The following is an 18,961-nucleotide window of genomic DNA, read 5'->3' as shown; positions in this document are numbered from 1 at the left end:
GGCCTCTGCAGGGCCTGGATTTCAAACCATCTATCCCTACAAGGAGGAGACGTGAAGGCCCGCAAATACTTTGCATTTTCAGAACATTTCAGAGACAGTGGTCTTCAAGTAACACTGTTGTCCTTTGATCACCAAGAACAGCCAGGAGACATTTATTGACCCACTTATTTCTTGCCCCACCACCCTTTTGGTGTTAAAATATTGACTTTTTTCTTAAAGGGGAGACCATGTAAAAATATAAGAAATTCTCATGGAGGAAGCATCCCGTGGGTCTTCAATCTGTCTGGCAGCTCCACCCAGGCAGCCCACCCCCAGCCTCCTCCAGAGCAGGGCAGCTCTGCCCGAGGGCGTTTCCTTCCCACAGCAAGAAGCTGAAGGACTTATCTCTGACCCCTCTTGCCTCTCTGTTTTAGATCTTGGTTGACTTTTTCCTCATTTTCTAGACAGACTAGAACTAGACCTTGTTTTGTTCTGCGATGCTACCCAGTCCCCACTTCCTCTGAGAAAAGTGAACCGAGTGACACTGGCCGCTGCCTGACGCTGGCCTAGCATCCATGCAGGGTCTGGAACGGCGCCTCGTGCCGAGCTCCCTTAGAGGCACTTCACTCTGCTTCTCTCTCTGCTTGCTCACTCGCCCCCCTCAGGAGATTGCCCGGAGCTCCATCCAGATCACAGGAGCCCTGGAAGACCAGATGAATCAGCTGAAGCAGTATGAGCACAACATCATCAACTACAAGAACAACATCGACAAGCTGGAGGGAGACCATCAGCTCATCCAGGAGGCCCTTGTCTTTGACAACAAGCACACGAACTACACGATGGAGGTACGGCAGCCAGACAGGCGTGCGCCGCTCACTTCTCACGGGGACCATGCCACCTCCTCAGGGTGCTTTCTTCATGCACTTGTCTTTCTTTGTTCCTGTTAAGACCTACAAGTATGAAAGTTAGGGATCTTTAAGCCTTTCCAGTCACTGTTTGTGGAAATGCTTCGTGAGCTATATGGAGGACTATATGGTATTACCAACAGTGACATTATCATTATTATTATCACCACCATAAATTCACTACACTTCTTCAAGGTGAGTGCCAGAAACTGGACTGTTGCATTTCTGCCAGTTAGGCCCAAATTGATCTCCCTGGGAGCCAGCAGGTATAACTCAGGGCTCATCCTGCTACTTGGTAAACGGGAAAATATTTTTAGTGACAAACAAGAGTATATACTGCAGAGTGCCCACTGCCACCGTTAGAACCCTGGTTATAGAGTATATACTGCAGAGGGCCCACTGTCACTGTTAGAATCCTGATAATAGAGTATATACTGCAGAGTGCCCACTGCCACCGTTAGAACCCTGGTAATAGAGTATATACTGCAGAGTGCCCGCTGCCACTGTTAGAACCCTGGTAATAGAGTATATACTACAGAGTGCCTGCTGCCACTGTTAGAATCCTGATAATAGAGTATATACTGTAGAGTGCCCACTGCCACCGTTAGAACCCTGGTTATAGAGTATATACTGCAGAGGGCCCGCTGTCACTGTTAGAATCCTGATAATAGAGTATATACTGCAGAGTGCCCACTGCCACCGTTAGAACCCTGGTAATAGAGTATATACTGCAGAGTGCCCGCTGCCACTGTTAGAACCCTGGTAATAGAGTATATACTACAGAGTGCCCGCTGCCACCGTTAGAACCCTGGTAATACAGTATATACTGCAGAGGGCCCGCTGCCACCGTTAGAACCCTGGTAATACAGTATATACTACAGAGTGCCCGCTGCCACCGTTAGAACCCTGGTAATACAGTATATACTGCAGAGGGCCCGCTGCCACTGTTAGAACCCTGGTTATAGAGTATATACTGCAGAGTGCCCGCTGCCACTGTTAGAACCCTGGTTATAGAGTATATACTGCAGAGGGCCCGCTGCTACTGTTAGAACCCTGGTTATAGAGTATATACTGCAGAGGGCCCGCTGCCACTGTTAGAACCCTGGTGGGTGCTTGTGAGTACTTCTCACTACAGAATCTTGCAACAGATGACAAAGTAGAATTTTTTTTCAAGTGTGGGGAAGGCTATCATGAGCCCTGCTTAGTAAGCCCTTTGAGTCGGCTGTACTGTTATGAAAGTAAAGAGACAGAGTTGACATGCTGGAGAGACTTAGAACTGATCTTTCCCCTTTTCCCTCAATAGCACATTCGTGTTGGATGGGAGCTGCTGCTGACAACCATCGCCAGAACCATCAATGAGGTGGAGACTCAGATCCTGACGAGAGACGCGAAAGGCATCACCCAGGAGCAGATGAATGAGTTCAGAGCCTCCTTCAACCACTTTGACAGGGTACCACTCTCTACTTATTTAAAGGGCAATACTGGGGACATTAAACAATGTATCTGAAATAATATGCATGCTCTTGTTTTAAGTCTTAAGGCTCCACAACATTTACAGGGAAACAGGATAGTTAATGACAAAAGAAAATAGCCACCAAAACTAAGTGTCCTAAGCTTTGATGTTGCTCAAGGTGACACAAAGTCCAGGTTTGTGTGCTGTTTCATACAGATCACTTAATAGAATGCATTTGTAGTTGATATCAAAGCTGATTTGTTCTAAGTCAAAGTGTATTCTTCACAAAATGTGATTGTTGGCTTTAGGTCATTTCGTAAAGACTTAAATACAAAACTCTGATATGCTTTTCCTAAGCAACTGTTTAGGAAAAGCATCTGGTCATAATTTAACCCATTCTTTCAACATATAAAACTCAGTTTTCTGTTTTAATTAACAAAATTGATGCATGATCTCTTTTAAGGACATGCACCAATAAAATGGTGGTAATTTTTGTAGTAAAAGCATATAAAAAGTTAAGTGCTGCTTTAAAAATATCATCTAGTATTTTGATTTGAATAATATTGAGTAGAACCAATTCTTTATGAGACAATACTATTTACTAATCCTGTGGCTGAAAATGAGTGACTATTAAGGCACACTCCAATTCTTTTCTTTTTTTTTTTAATGAGACGGAGTCTCGCTCTGTCACCAGGCTGGAGTGCAGTGGCATGATCTCAGCTCACTGCAACCTCCGCCTCCCGGGTTCAAGCAATTCTCCTGCCTCAGCCTCCCTAGTATCTGGGACTATAGGCACCTGCCACCACGCCTGGCTAATTTTTTTTTTTTTTTTTCAGTAGAGACGGGGTTTCACCATGTTTGGCAGGATGGTCTCAATATCCTGATCTCATGATCCACCCACCTTGGCCTCCCAAAGTGCTAGGATTACAAGTGTGAGCCACCGCACCTGGCCTTTTTTCTTTTTTCTTGTTTTGTTTTTGAGATGGAGTTGTGCTTTTGGTGCCCAGGCTGGAGTGCAATGGTGTGATCTCAGCTCCCTGCAACCTCCACCTCCCAGGTTCAAGCGATTATCCTGCCTCAGCCTCCCAAGTAGCTGGGATTACAGGCATATGCCACCACGCCTGGCTAATTTTTTGTATTTTTACTAGAAACAGGGTTTTACTATGTTGGCCAGGCTGGTCTCGAACTCCTGACCTCAGGTGATCCATCTGCCTCAGCCTCCCAAAGTGCTGGGCTTACAGGCGTGAGCCACCATCACGACTAGCTACCTTCCAATTCTTAAAGATCACTAAAAGGGATGTACCATTACTTTGCATGGAGCCCTGTTATGATTTGCAAATGTCCATCAGTCGTTCCTAAAATGCCCCTGGGCTAGATAGACCAGTCAGATTTGGGCCTTTTGGAGGGTTCAGACAGTGGACTTCTGACCAGAGAGCTAGGCATAAGTAAAAAATCATCCACAGAGATGGATATTGACGTTCTTATAGTTTCAGCACACCTTTATTGTGCAGAAGCATGCTGTGATTTGACCTATCTGCATTCATTAAAGCCCAAGTCATTTTTCTTCCAAGGAGGGAAATGATGGATCGTCATCCCTGTACACAACCATCTCTTGTTGAAAGACACTCTTCACTCATTGGGGCTACTTTATAGGAAGAAAGCACATTGATTTGAATCCGAGATGATCACAATCTTTTGCAACAAAAGTCCAAGGAGTACAATGCAGAACTTACCATGTTTAGAAGTTTGTTCAAATTAAACATGAATGATTCTTTGTCAGTAGGTGGCAGTAATGAGCTCCTGACTAGTTCCTTCTGCTGTTTTCTTGAGTGTGTGGTCTCCTTTCGTTTTTGTCTGGTCTTTACCCTCCTGTCCCCTCTTTTTCATTTTTAAGAAACTAGTTTGTAACATCCTTGTGCTGGCTCCATCCTTCTCGCAAGTCAGTGGTGACATTTACGACCTTGGCAGAGTGCAAAGTGCTTCTCTTACAGATCTTTGTTCAGTTGGTCAAGTAGAGTTGCTCATCTTGCCCTGTGCTCACCTGCTCTGTCCTTTGTTTTTGCCAACAGAGGAAGAATGGCCTGATGGATCATGAGGATTTCAGAGCCTGCCTGATTTCCATGGGTTATGACCTGGTAAGACAGAAGTTGAAATCGTACTAAGATTTGATATTTTATTGAATTTGGATTTCTGTTATAAAAGATGACAAGCTCAAACCAAGGTAGTGCATTTGGGATTGGTTTGTTTTCATTATATAGGATAATATTTTTTGAAGGTCTCACTGTTATTATATAAAAATAAAGTCACGAGGCCTGGTGCAGTGGCTCACGCCTGTAATCCCAGCACTTTGGGAGGCCGAGGCGGATGGATCACCTGAGGTCAGGGGTTTGAGACCAGCCTAACCAATATGGTGAAACCTCTTCTCTACTAAAAATACAAAAATTAGCCAGCTGTGGTGGCGGGCACCTGTAGTCCCAGCTACTTGGGAGGTTGAGGCAGGAGAATGGCTTGAACCTGGGAGGCAGAGGTTGCAGTGAGCTGAGATTGCACCACTGCACTCCAGCCTAGATGACAAGAGTGAAACTCCATCAAAAAAAAAAAAAAGTCACAGAACCAAAGCATTTATTTTTATTCAATAATTGGTCAGATTATTTTTTCTAGTGAAGGAGATGAGAACATAGGCTTTTTGATTGTTTTAAACAGCTTTACTGAGATATAACTCACGTACTACGGTTTACCCATTTAAAGTGTATACTTCAGTGGCTTTTAGTAGGATCCTAATATTTTTCAAGTGCTTTTTCCTCTAATATGCTGAAAGGTAAAAAAGGTTTAGTCATAAATCAGCCAAGATAAACTTACATTTCCCTGTGGGCTGGGATAGTCCTAGTATATCAGACACTTCTCTGTTACCCATTAATGAGTATTTTTAACCTGGCCTCCCTTGATTCTCTTTGGGACTGTAAACTACAGTCGTGACAGCCATGTTCTGAGCTGCCTTCAGTTTGGCAGCATCGCTTTCCTAGTTGTAATCTGAGGAAAGGGCTCAGCTCTCGCTTTGACCTACTCTTCCATAATTACGTTACGTGACCCATCAAGGCCAGCAGTGGGTCCCAGAGAGGAAAGACTTCTGACATTTACAAGCTTCTGGTTTGAAGCTCCAGCAACTTTTAAAATTGTTTGATAGCAGTAAACCTTAGTCACCCTTAAGGGGAATCTTGTCCAAAGACTGAAGGGAAACGCAGGTAATAATTCAGTTTTCAGACATAAAGGAATTGGCATGTCACCAGGGAAAGAATGAAAATGGCTCTGTTGAGAGTTGTGTACCGTTCGTGTACATGTTTCTTTGCCACTTTGCCCCAGGGTGAAGCCGAATTTGCCCGCATTATGACCCTGGTAGATCCCAACGGGCAAGGCACCGTCACCTTCCAATCCTTCATCGACTTCATGACTAGAGAGACGGCTGACACCGACACTGCCGAGCAGGTCATCGCCTCCTTCCGGATCCTGGCTTCTGATAAGGTCTGCATTGACAGATTTCCTTCTGCATGCTTCTAACAAAAAAGGCAACAGTGTTGTAAATAAAAACCATTTTTATACCAGTGTATTTTATACAACATTGGCACTGATTTCAGAAGGCAGCAGATAGACACACAACAATGGCACGCTCAGCACAGAGGAAACAGACATGCCATTCTTGGCATTCGTGCTTGGCCTTGCATTGAGTTTTTATAGAAGGGACAAGAGTGTATTTGTACTTGTGTGTGTGTGTGTGTGTGTTACTGGTTCGACCCCCGTTTTACATTCTAGGTTGGTGGATGTGACTCAGAAAGAAGAAACTATGCAATTTAGATGTTATAAAACTGGTACCTTCTCCTAAGGATCAATGACCCTGACTTTGTGCCCAGCCATGGAGCAAAGTTAAATATAGCCGTTCAGTCAGTAAAAAATTGGCAAGCTTTTCATTACATGTAGCCTAGACCTTCAGGAGGAGTTTAATTGCCAGTTCAGAATTGTAATATTTTACCCCCCAAACAATAAAAACATCTTTATGTATAAATTCAATTTGGGACAGGATTATTTTACCCTGTTTTCTGGCTGAGAGGATAATGAACATTACCACAAGGAGGTTAGCATGCTAAAACACATTAACAGAGCCATATTTATTACCTTAAAAATCAGATAAGACCAACTATTTTTAAAATAATGTTTTCTTTAAAATGAATCATTTACCCATGGGGTGAGGGTGGATGGGAAATAGCCCAGCTGATTTAGAAGGTAAGAAACCATGGCTCCTCCAACCCCACTAAGAAACTTCTACTATAAATTATATAATATACAAACTATAATGATATAAATTATAATGTGATATTTGAGATTTACTTATTTTGACTTTTACCAACCAGACTATTTGGCTGGAATTGTCCTATTTCCCACTGAACATTTTTTTTAAAAGCTTCATCTTTTCTGGTATGAAATGCAGATCATAGTATGTATCCTCGCATTGTGGCTCAGTTTGAGAACTACTAGTAATGCTCCATTTGCCTTTATGAAGCATATCACCCTTCCTGCTGGCCAGGCCAGCTTCTAGATACGCTCCTACAAGTAAAACTTGGCTTTCTGTTGGTTGTCTGGTACTGCTATGCCAATAGACTCCCTATTCTTTAGTCCTTTTAAAAAATTAAACAGATGCAAGAAATATGTAAGTATTAAGACTGTTTATGTTGTGGTGTTTCTGCAACTGACTGCAAACACGTGTGTATTTTTTCCCAGCCATACATCCTGGCGGAGGAGCTGCGTCGGGAGCTGCCCCCGGATCAGGCCCAGTACTGCATCAAGAGGATGCCCGCCTACTCGGGCCCAGGCAGTGTGCCTGGCGCCCTGGATTACACTGCGTTCTCTTCCGCACTCTACGGGGAGAGCGATCTGTGATGCTGAGCTTCTGTATCACTCATCCCATCAGAATGCAATAAAAGCGGAAGTCACAGTTTGTTTCCTGGAAACTTTGACAAGCTTTATTAAGTTGAGAGAGAGAGAGGGGGAAAAAAAAAGTCTTTCATAGTTCAGTAATTGCCAGCAATATAACACGGCTAAAATGAAGTTTCTACAGTATATGACATAGTGCACTTCATAAATAGGTTTATTTCTGAGTTTTTAGCAAAATGTAATGAATATCAGGTTGATTTCTTTGATTAAACAGAACAAATTACTTGAGTAATAGGAAATTAGGAGGATCTAGGGACAGAAGGAAAGTGAAAAATGTGAAAATACAAAATACCCAAGATTTAAGACCGGGGGAAAAAAACCACAAATTGGTAAATAAAGGTTTGCTATTTGTAAAAAATTTCATTTATCTCTAATATGCTTATGTGATTGCCCCTAGGGGAGTATATTTGGGATTCTAATGTTTTATTTTCATGCTTATCCAAAGATCACTATTGTATCTTCAAATGAATTTAATATTGTGAGATGGAACTGCCAGGGATTAAAAAGACTACCCAAAAGATTTTTGGCACTTACAATTTTTAAAATAGAGTTTATGGTCATCTCTTCATTATTTAGGGCTGGATGGTCCACTCAGTCAGTGATTTTTTGATGCTTCTCTTATCCTCCAGAATAGAGACCTAAGGACACATGAAAGTCAGTTTAATTGCCAGAGAGAAGGATGCAATCACTAGGTAAAATGAGGTTTTTAGGATTATTTATTGATTCCAGGTTCCCATGCTTTTTGTTAGAGCTTATTAGCACAGGTTCTCAAGAGATGACCACATAAAAGTGCTCTGTTTATAAATAAGCAGGTTTCTGTAGTACTGACTGGTTCATCACAAGGCAAGTCAGAAACCAGTATCCTTCTAGCTCTCCAGGCAGGACTTCCTTATGCCTCTAGTTTTATGACCGGTTAAGGAGAAGCCAGAGTTAGAGTAGGAAAGGACTAATTCTCAGCAGCAGTGGAGGTGAGTTCTTTCTTTTGTGGAAGCTTTACATATGTTTTGTGTAGTAGGAATAACTAGATATTTTAGCTAGTGTGCGGTGTGTGTTCATCCCTGGGATTGGACAGTGTATCCTAACAAGTCCCATGTCTGGTTGTGTGTCTAAAGGCCTGCTCCATGACACAGGATGCTACATGCACTCCTGCTAGCACATCTTGATCTGTTGAATGTTCATTCTTTCTTTTTGCTCATACTGCTGTAGGCTATAATTCCCCCCTCTGTTTTTCCATCTTGTTGACAGCTTGTAGAGAATAAAGCAGGAATTCTTTTTATATCTGAGTCCTTAATGATCAGGAAATGGATTACAAACAAACAAAAACAGTTGCAAACAGCAATTAAAGCATTACTAGAGAAGCAGTAACACGCCTGTTACCTACAGTCTGTTTGCTCAGATTTTTATAGATTTCCACCAACAGCTGGAAATGTAATATTTCCATTCCAAGCTGTCTGACAGCTTGACTCTTCTTCCTACACTGGGCCATTTAGAACCTTCAACCTTTATGAATTTCACTTAATTTACTTCATTGTTAAGTAATTGGTAGTTTCCAGATTCCTGAAACATTTGAATCCTTGAGTTTAATGCCAAACACTTTTGGGGTGATTTAGATGAACTCTGACTCTATTTTATTTCAAGTAGGTGCTATATCCCGGCCATAAACCCCTATAGAAAAGCCAGAAAGTTGTGCTTCCTTTGAGGCTATTAGGGGGCTCTGTGGTGTTTTAGGATGGGTGTGGGTAACTCATCTACCTAAACTTTTAATTTCTTTACAACATTCAGCAAGAGAGGGGGTCAGTAGTCTCTATCTGCTAATAAATGAAGAAAGGAAGCAAACTCTGAAAAACAATAAACATGTTTATACTCTCATTTTAGGCATTATTTTTATTTCTGAAGCTGGATGCTCAAAAAATAAAACGTTTATAAGTTTCTAAATTAAACTTAATTTATAAAAGAAAAAAGAATCCCTATTTTTGTTATTTCAAAAAATAACCATTACTTTGGTTAACTACAAACAAAATTCCTCACTTAAAGGTTCCATGAGAATTAAAAACAGTCATTGGGTTAGTATTTGCCTCCCTTAAAGAATTAGAGACAGGCTTACTGGGTAGAGGGTGAACATAAGACGGAGAATTAACAATGAACCATTTAGAAGTGAATGATGGATGGCCCGGGGCATGGTGGCACACACTTGTAATCCCAGTACTTTGGGAGGCAAAGGTGGGTGGATCACTTGAGGTCAGGAGTTCAAGACCAGCCTGGCCAACATGGCAAAAACCCATGTCTACTAAAAATACAAAAATTAGCCGGGTTTGGTTGCATGCCTGTAATCCCAGCTACTCGGCAGCTAAGGCAGGAGAATCACTTGAACCCAAGAGGTGGAGATTGCAGTGAGCCGAGATGGAGCCATTGCACTACCAGCCTGGGCAACAAGAGTGAAACTCCATCTCAAAAAAAAAAAAAAAAAAAAAAATCAGTGATGAATAGATTAGGAAGGAATTTTTAACCAAGAGATCACTTCAGAATCCTCAGTAAATATTTTCTAAAATGTAGGCATACTCAGCCCTAATCCCAGAGTCTCAAGCTGTGAAGGTCTAGGTTAAGACTTGGACATCTGTAGTTTTTTAAAACTCCATGGAATTTCTAATAACCCCCCGTGAGAACCCGTGGATTAGAGGCAAAGGAAAGGTCATTAAGAATCAAGAAGTCTAAAATGGCCGAGCGTGGTGGCTCACGCCTGTAATCCCAGCATGTTGGGAGGCCGAGGCAGGCAGATCACGAGGTCAAGAGATCAAGACCATCCTGGCCAACATGGTGAAACCCCGTCTCTACTGAAAATTCAAAAATTAGCCGGATTTGGTGGTGTGCGTCTGTAGTCCCAGCTACTCGGGAGGCTGAGGCAGGAGAATCGTTTGAACCTGGGAGATGGAGTTTGTGGTGAGCCGAGATAGCGCCATTGCACTCCAGCCTGGGCAACAGAGCAAGACTCCATCTCAAAAAAAAAAAAAAAAATTCTAAAACGATTAGAGAAGACCTTACTGGCAAGGTTAATAGTTGAGCAATACAAATGGCCAGGCAAACCCTTGTGCCATCTGGTTGGTAATACAGAAATGCTTGACATAACTGAGTTTTAAATTAGAGCATTTGGCTTGGTATTCATTCCTGCCGTATACCAGATTCATCTATGTTCATGGAAATAAGCTGGAAATGAGCTCTTTACAGGCTTCATATGAAAGGAAACAAATCTAAGTGATACGGAGTCAGAAACATGTATTTTCAGAAGTTGCTAGTTGTTACCAGGCTGACAAAGATTCACCCACAGCTTCCCTGGATTATTTGACAAGAAGACACTGAGTGTTCCCACTGTGTCCTTGAGCTCTTTCGGGTTCCCTGGAGCCTACACAATAATTATACTGCTCTGAGACATTTTCATATTTCAGATGGAGTCAGCAGAGAAGACAGCGTTGTTTTTCCTTTTTAGATTCATTAATTAATAACTCAATCCTTAAGCAACTGACAGACCGTTATTCTTTTTAAGGTGCTAGGAGTTGCGATTTGTCAGTGACCCCTGGCCATGAATTCCCTCTGGGATTTAAGTCTTTTAGGAGTTACTTCCCCAGCAGTGCAGACCTCCTTGTTGTAAAATGGATGGAATGTCTGGGAGTACACCAAGGCATACTCGCAAATCCTTTTGCATGGCTGGGAACTTCCAAGAAACCACAGTGGCAGATATTAAAAAGCCAATATAAGATATAAGATATATAAGATATAAGAAAACCAATTGTCATGGTCTTGTTAAAAGAAAAACTTCAGACAAATTTAACAGAGTTGAGTTGAACAAAGAACAATTTGTGACTTCGGCAGCCCCTGAATCAGAACAGGTACAGAGCAGCTCTGGTGCTGCTGCATGAGAGGACTTGGGGACTGAGGGAGGAAAGTGAGGCGCAGAAACTGCTGGATTGGTTACAGCTTGGTGTTTGCCTTATGTAAACAATTTGAACAGTTGGCTGCCTTTCATTCGCCAAAACTTGGTGATCGGTACAAAAGTAGGTTACAATCTGTTTACACATCCAGTGAGGTTACAGTTCACTGTGTATGGAAAAACCTTTAGGCTGAACTTAAAATATGTCAGGAGGCAGATTTAGGCTAACCTTTATTTAACAGTCTTTGCAAGACAAGCTACCAGAGGAGAAAGATTCTGTAAATAGTTGTAGAGGGGAGAAAAAGGGGACTATATGCATACTTAGTATAAACAATGAAATGGTATTATGGTTCTGAAATCAGATATATGTATTATAAAGGATTGGGGTGGCTGTGATACCAGGTTTTGCTTACTTTACCTTTTCTATCCCTCAGTTATTGTCACAAGCATGAATTGCTCATGAGGGAGATTAGTAACAGAAAATCCCAGAGCATCAACAAGAGATATTAACCATCAAAATGGCTTTTTAAAAATGCATTTAAGCATAGGCAGTTCTTTTTAGCTATTCAATTAGATGATCACCATTGGACAACCAAACAGTATAGGCTAGTGTGCTTCTGAGACCACAATAGTGTTTAGGTTTTCATAGATAAAACCTGCAGTGGCCAGGTACGGTGGCTTACACCTGTAATCCCAGCACTTTGGGAGGCTGAGTGGGGTGGATTGCTTGGGTTCAGGAGTTCGAGACCAGCCTGGGCAACATGGTGAAGCTTCATCTGTACAAAAAATGCAAAAAGATTAGCTGGGCATGGTAGCATATGCCCGTAGTCCCAGCTACTCGGGAGGTGGGGGTGGGAGGATTGCTTGAGCCCAGGGAGGTCAAGGTGGCAGTGAACCGTGACCATGCCACTGCACTCCAGCCTGCCTGGGTGACGGAGTGAAAGCTTGTCTCAAAAAACAAAAAACCTGCGGGAATTTTTTACATGATTTATTTTAGATTTGGCATGTCTTATACAAGAAAGTTCTCAAAACATATTTATCAAAGCACATAAAATATTCCAATTACAATCTTGATTTTATTTCATCTCTTAAAGTGGTATCTTCTAATTCATATTAGCCAAAAATAAAACTTTTACCAGGCCAATTAATTTGTAGCAGTCTACACTCTTTCCTTAAAGACACTGGAAAGACTTTTTATTAGTATGTCCAACAAAACTAATGGTATAATGGAATTATTTCTGAATTTGATACAAGATTTGTACACATACGCATGCATGTTTTCCAAAAGAATACCATTCTTTTTAACATCCTCCTTTCTTCATGAATAACTTAAAATTGTAGCTACATATATTTCCTTTTTTTTTAAGTGGAGTCTCTCTCTGTTGCGCAGGTTGGAGTGCGGTGCAATCTCCTCTCAATGCAACCTCTGTCTCCTGGGTTCAAGCGATTCTCATGCCTCAGTCTCCCAAGGAGGTGGGATTACAGGCACGCACCACCCCACACGGCTAATTTTTCTATTCTCGGTAGAGATGGGGTTTCATCGTGTTGGCCAGCCTGGTCTTGAATTCCTGACCTCAAATGATCTGCCTGCCTCGGCCTCCCAAAGTGCTGGGATTAGCTACATATATTTCATAAATAAATGAGAAAGACAGGCTTACATAGTGAAAAGTTTAATTATATTAGCACAATCTCATTTTAATCCGGATTTAACTGCTTTTATAAAAGTTGTTGCATTATTTATTTTTCAGTGGTTTTAATACTATTCCTCAAAATGTGTTAGCAGCTTATTTTAATCATAAAATGAAGTCAGTTGTTTTTTTTTTTAAACCGGCTAATCTAGCTAATCATTTAGACAGACTGGTAATTAGGCTACATGGGGGATGGCTTCCATTTTTTCAGTTTTCTAAATCTGCAGCTCCAATGTTTTGATGAAAATATAATTAAGCCACATGATAATATAAAAGCATTTTATTATTTTTTTAAAGTATCAGCAAAGATGTATTGAAATGAACAATTTCCCCCAACTCTTTCTGATTATATTAGATTAAACAAGGAGTACTTCAGAGAAAAACGGCAGGTGTAATTAGTGGTCACTTGGTAGATCTGAGGAGATGACACCACTACAGCTCAGAAGAAACACAGTTCCTATTGGACTGCGAGGAATAGCTGGCCCCTGCTGGCTCACCCCAACACTGCCATGTGGAAAGAGAAACCAACTTGTATGTTCTTTAAGCCACTCTACTCAGGGTCTCTGTTACAGTAGCTCAGCTGTACCCTAAGTAATACAGAATTAACCTCAACAGCTTCCTGACCTGGTTGTGTACTTAGCATAGCTTGTCTAGCTACACTGATGATATTTTAGATTTTATTAACATTTTCACATTTTTTTCCCTCTCAATGGATATTTATGTGCATTTTCATCATGGAAGATAATGACATTTTGTACTAAATTCAACTCATTCATTCACTCATTTTTACATGCACTGCAGATCGTTTAAACACAATTTTAAGACACTCTTTGTTTTCTCTTCACATGCTTTATTCCTCTCTTCTAGACAGTTTTCCTTCAGTACCCATCTGACTCTTCCATCAAAGCAAAGTGAGCAGTTTTGCTGTTGAAGAGTATCTATGTCTCTGGGGTCAAGATTCTTTCTCTTTCCCCACCTACACCCTTTTGTTCTCTTTAATATAGTTTATGAACATTTTTTGTTTAATGAAAGAGACAACACGTGGTATGGGTCTTAAAGATCAAGTATGCCAAATGTCTTATCCCCCACTTGCACCTTCCATTGCAATGCTTTCTTTCTTTCTTTCTTTCTTTTTGAGGAGTCTTGCTCTGTCACCCAGGCTGGAGTGCAGTGGTGTGATCTCAGCTCACTGCAACCTCCGTCTCCCAGGTTCAAGCGATTCTCCTGCCTCAGCCTCCCGAGTAGCTGGATTACAGGTGCCCACCACCACACCTGGCTAATTTTTGTATTTTTAGTAGATACGGGGTTTCACCGTGTTGGCCAGGCTGGTCTCGAACTCCTGACCTCAGGCGACCCGCCTGCCTCGGCCTCCCAAAGTACTGGGATTACAGGCGTGAGCCTCTGTGCCCGTCCTGCAATGCTTTCTCATGAGATTTACAGATAACATCTATGGGGAGGGTCCTGGCCAGCACTGCCTCACATCTTGTCATTTTTCTTTTTTGATCCCCAGGAACCCAGTGTGTCTGAGATGCTGGTTATACTGGCATGTCATGACAAACGTACTTCAGCCTGGTACTCTTGCCTGCATGTTAGCCTAAGGAATTGTGATTGCAGAGCCCTGGTGAATCAAATTATCCTTATCCTCCATGGAAAATGCCCTTGGAGGCACCCTGCACCGTGGCTATGTGTGTGGACCTCAGGCTGGGAAAGTAAAAGTGTGTGGACAAAGGCTGAGACCTGTTTTCATAGCTTGGTGGAGATATAAGAACATGTGTCAATTCCTTTCTACTAAAGGGAGCATTAGAGAGAAAGCCACTTTAGAGTATGGAGTGTGTTAGGGGTTTCAGGGCTGTTCTAATGGGGATTTTCTCATGTTTCATTAACAAATTTTCCTAGGCTTAACAATAGTACCTTTTTTTTGTTTTCAATTACGCACACACAAAAATGGCTTCACATTTCACAGCTTCATTGTTTTCTTGCCTGTTCTGTCATTCTCAGATAACGCCCAGACTCTCTTCCCCCTGGGTCCCCTAGCTCAGTCAGCCCTCCTCTTGCTGGATGTCAGTATCTGGGCAGCCTCAAGGCTTGCTGCCCCAGGTTACTGAGCTACTTGGTTCTTCACAGTGTGAAAAAGCTGCCTTTGATTTTCCCTTTGACCTCTCACTTTCTGCTGCTTTCTGTGGTCACAGATTCATTTTCTCCTGCATTCTTCCTCCTTGGCTTTGTGTTCCATAGACTAGACTACTGCCCTGTTTGTTGTTTTTGCCTGTTTTCCCATCTCCAGAATTTGCCTGAAGATCCTTTCCTCTTCAATAGACTTGCCAAGTGATATTCAAGCCAATCAAACAATGTGTCAGTGTTTCCCAAACTCCAATCGTTCTGGTACACCACCACAATGTTTTACCCAGTATTCTTAATATTTTTATTTTAAGTTAACTTCGTATATCAAAACAGAAAATCTGGCTGGGTGCAGTGGCTCATGCCTATAATCCCAACACTTTGGGAGGTCAAGGCAGGTGGATCACTTGAGGCCAGGAGTTCGAGAACAGCCTGGCCAAGATGGTGCCACTGCATTCCAGCCTAGGCAACAGAGCAAGATTCTGTCTCAAGAAAAGAAGAAAAGAAAATGTATCATTATTGTAAGTGGGAAAGCAAAGTTACTTTTCCATAAATAGAAGGTAACTATAATAAAAATAAATACATAGGTATCTCCTACCTGTGTGGTGTCCTTTCCCCATTGTTTGCTGCGGTGCCTTCGCTGCTGCAGAATATTCCTGGTCTCAGACTGTGCAGCTTTAGCCTGCCAAGGAATAGCCCCTGAGCCTGAGAAACTGACCACAAGGGTTAAGGCTACTGTCTGTTCCTTCCTTGCACTGCGGTGGGTGTCACGGTGGGAGCAGGAGGTGTACACAGCAGTCCCAGAACACAGCTCTCTCCTCCCGTTAAGGGGTCTACTTTGGCATTCCCATGGAAGCTCATATGCTGAGTGAGTCTCGTGTCTGAATCCCAGTGGGGAGCTGTGTGGACTCCAAGTAGTTGCCATGCAATTCAACCTTTATTGCCTTTTCCTAAATCTGACAGCCCCCAAATGGTTATCATAAAATTGTTCATTGTCCTGCTTCTTTTGGGTAATTCTGCAAAGCTGTGGGACATGGTACACAGGCAGCCGGGGTTTGTGTGAGGCCAAGCAAATCCAACTCCAGTCCTTGCCACACACCCTGAGCACATGTCTGCCATAACTAATAATTAAATTATCTTCTACGTATCTAAAATCCTTCTGTGAACCGCATTTGGGGAAATACCTATCTAAAGGTATTATCAAGATTTCAGGAAATTATGTCCCAGAGATAGTCTCATCCAAATTCCTTCATTTGATAAACTGAGGCTCAGAAAGGACAAGAGACACACATTATCACAATTGCTCCTCACAGCAGTCCCCTTGAGCTAAATATTATTATCCTTATTCGTTAGAAAACTGAGACAATCATGGGTAAGTTCTGGTCATGCAGTTAGTTGGCAACAAAGTCAGGACAAGAAAGCACATCTCTGATGTCTAAGACTACTCTTTTTTTTTTTTTTTTAATTTTTTTTTTTGAGACAAGTTCTCGCTGTGTCACCCAGGCTGGAGCACAGTGCTGTGAACACTGCTCACTGCAGCCTTGACCTCCTGGGCTCAAGAGATCCTCCTACCTCAGAGTCTCAAAGTGCTAAGATTACATGTGTGAGCCACCACGCCCAGCTAAGACTGTTCTTATCCATTATCCCAAGATGAATTTTAAATGTAAGTGATTCTGACTCTTCTTCTAAAACCAAACACAGAACACATCCACTTCCTTCCCAAGTGTAGACTGTGGGAGCCATCCTCCAACATATCAAAAATCCACTTTTTTTTCCCATAGGGTCAGGTGTCTAAATCACCCAACTCTGTTTTATGCATGAAATGTTCCATACTTAATGGCATAGAAAAAAATAGGTAGAAAAAATGACCACTGCCGGAAAAAATATTAAATGGAAATACTATATAAATAAAATTTTCAAAACCAAATGAATTCCTAGACTGTTGGAATATTCATTTAAGCAATAAACACATAAAAAGCAGACTATTTGTTTATTTCAGATGTATGAAAGCCCTTCGGGTTCTCTGGATTTAAATTTAAACATTAAATTTGCATTCTATTTATGTCCTGACACATGTATACATTCAATACTATTATGAGAGTCATTATAAGAGTTAACAATAAAACAGGTTACTTAACTGCCTGGGCATCAGAGATGAACCAAGTCTTTCAGACAATGCAGCCCACCAACCCACTAGTTTTCCCTTAAAAGTCTAGTGTCCAACAAGATTACTAAATTGGAAGTTCTTTTTTTTGGGACAGAGTCTCATCTCACTCTGTCGCCTCGGCTGGAGTGCAGTGGTGCAATCTCTCCTCACTGCAACCTCCGCCTCCCCAGTTCAAGAGATTCTCCCACTTCAGCCTCCCAAGTAGTTGGGATTACAGGCACCCACCACCACACTGGGCTAATTTTTGTATTTTTAGTGGAGATGGGGTTTCACCATGTTGGCCAGGCTGGTCTCGAACTTCTGACCTCAAGTGATCCGCCCGCCTCGGCCTCCCAAAGTGCTGGGATTACAGGCGTGAGCCACGACACCTGGCCTGGAAGTTTTTTATCCCTGTGTTGGGCCTCAGAAACTGATACCCAGAATATGGAACCCTGGTAGGTATGCTGATTATTTTAAATGAAAGGCCCTTAGACACCAGCGGATGCTGAAAGAGGCTGTTTCCTGCAGTTCCCTTATCTGCCTGAGGTCTGGAACTGCCAAAGAAGAAAACAATGATATCTAGTTCCTTCCCTCAGTTTTCATCTACTTATATCACAGGAAGAAAGACTGAACTCTGTCAACACACCTGGACAGACTTTTGTCACAAATCATAGCCTTCTACTTTGGTCCCATTTCCAAGAGAATAATTTACCAGCCATTGTCTGCTCTGAGGGTCCAACAGACTTTGTCCCAGGCCATTCTATGTTTTCCTGGCCCATTAATTTCCCCCTAAAAATCACTTACTATCCCCCAAATCGCCACATTTCCCTTATCTCCCCTTCCCTCCCCTATGAAGAAGCATCTGGAGTGCCCACTGGATTACTGGGTAATAATTCTGTGATTCCCCTGTGCAATGCACATTAAAGTAAAATTTAAAAGGTCTTTTCTCCTATTAATCTTTTTGTCAGTTTTCAGCTAACATTCAGTGTGCAAAAGGGAAGGTTTCCTTTGGCCCATACCCCTGATAGATGGCAAGTTCTTTAAGGACAGGGATCATGCTTTACATATCCATGAATCCTCACTGCTTATCACAATGCTTACATCAGCAGGTACTCAATAAATCATTGTTGAATGAACGATAACATCTAAACTTACTCTACGTATGTTTTCTTTGGCAAAGGACACATGGCCTCAGTTGGTGCTTGCACCTGCCTCATGCCAATGCCCACGACTAGCCAAAGCTTGTTTGCCTTTATTTTGTTCCAAGGCTTAGGTCCCCAGTAACTTCCCAAAGACCACGGCTCCTGGGCATGAGTTGCCTCTACGTCAGCTCACTGGTGGAGCAGACGGATATATGCTTCTGAGCTCACTGCCAACTTCCTCAAAGTAGATTGTGGCCAGAAAGGAGGAGGGCTGACTGGCGAATAAAGGAGGTGCCTGATGAGAAGTGTTATAGGAGGGCTGGTTAGACAGTGAGCAGTGGGCAGATGAAGTGACCAGGAAAGAGGCAGTGAAACACCAACAGCACCCACCTTCCACCCCCATAGAGTGCTAAGGCTGTTTTAACACAGAATTCTTTCATGCATAGTGGTAACAATTATCCAAAGATCTGCTGACAACAAAGTGACATACTCAGCGAGGAGGCTGCTGAAATATTCCAAATTTGTGATAAGGGCCTGGCCTACGGTGAACAGAGAAGATACTTTGGCTTATTCTTCCAATCCTAATTGGAAATTTAGTGTCCCTGACTAGTCTTATCTTCTTTGA

At 42.1% G+C, this 18,961-nt stretch overlaps 1 protein-coding gene across 4 annotated transcripts in view; it reads left to right on the top strand.

Annotated features, from left to right (window-relative positions):
* ACTN2 (actinin alpha 2) overlaps positions 1-9,189 on the top strand; it is a 105,774-nt gene extending 96,585 nt beyond the window's left edge. For all 4 annotated transcript variants that reach the window (XM_034949515.3, XM_034949512.3, XM_063596484.1 and 1 more), the window contains 5 exons: positions 645-824; positions 2,188-2,334; positions 4,407-4,472; positions 5,698-5,856; positions 7,108-9,189. In XM_034949515.3, the coding sequence (XP_034805406.1) occupies positions 645-824; positions 2,188-2,334; positions 4,407-4,472; positions 5,698-5,856; positions 7,108-7,266 (711 nt within the window). In that variant the 3' untranslated portion in view covers positions 7,267-9,189. The remainder of the gene's footprint in view (positions 1-644; positions 825-2,187; positions 2,335-4,406; positions 4,473-5,697; positions 5,857-7,107) is intronic.
* Positions 9,190-18,961: the final 9,772 nt, after the last annotated feature.

Source organism: Pan paniscus, chromosome 1 (assembly GCF_029289425.2).
Source record: "Pan paniscus chromosome 1, NHGRI_mPanPan1-v2.0_pri, whole genome shotgun sequence".
Lineage (NCBI taxonomy): Eukaryota > Metazoa > Chordata > Mammalia > Primates > Hominidae > Pan > Pan paniscus.
This window is presented reverse-complemented; position numbering and strand designations above follow the sequence as displayed.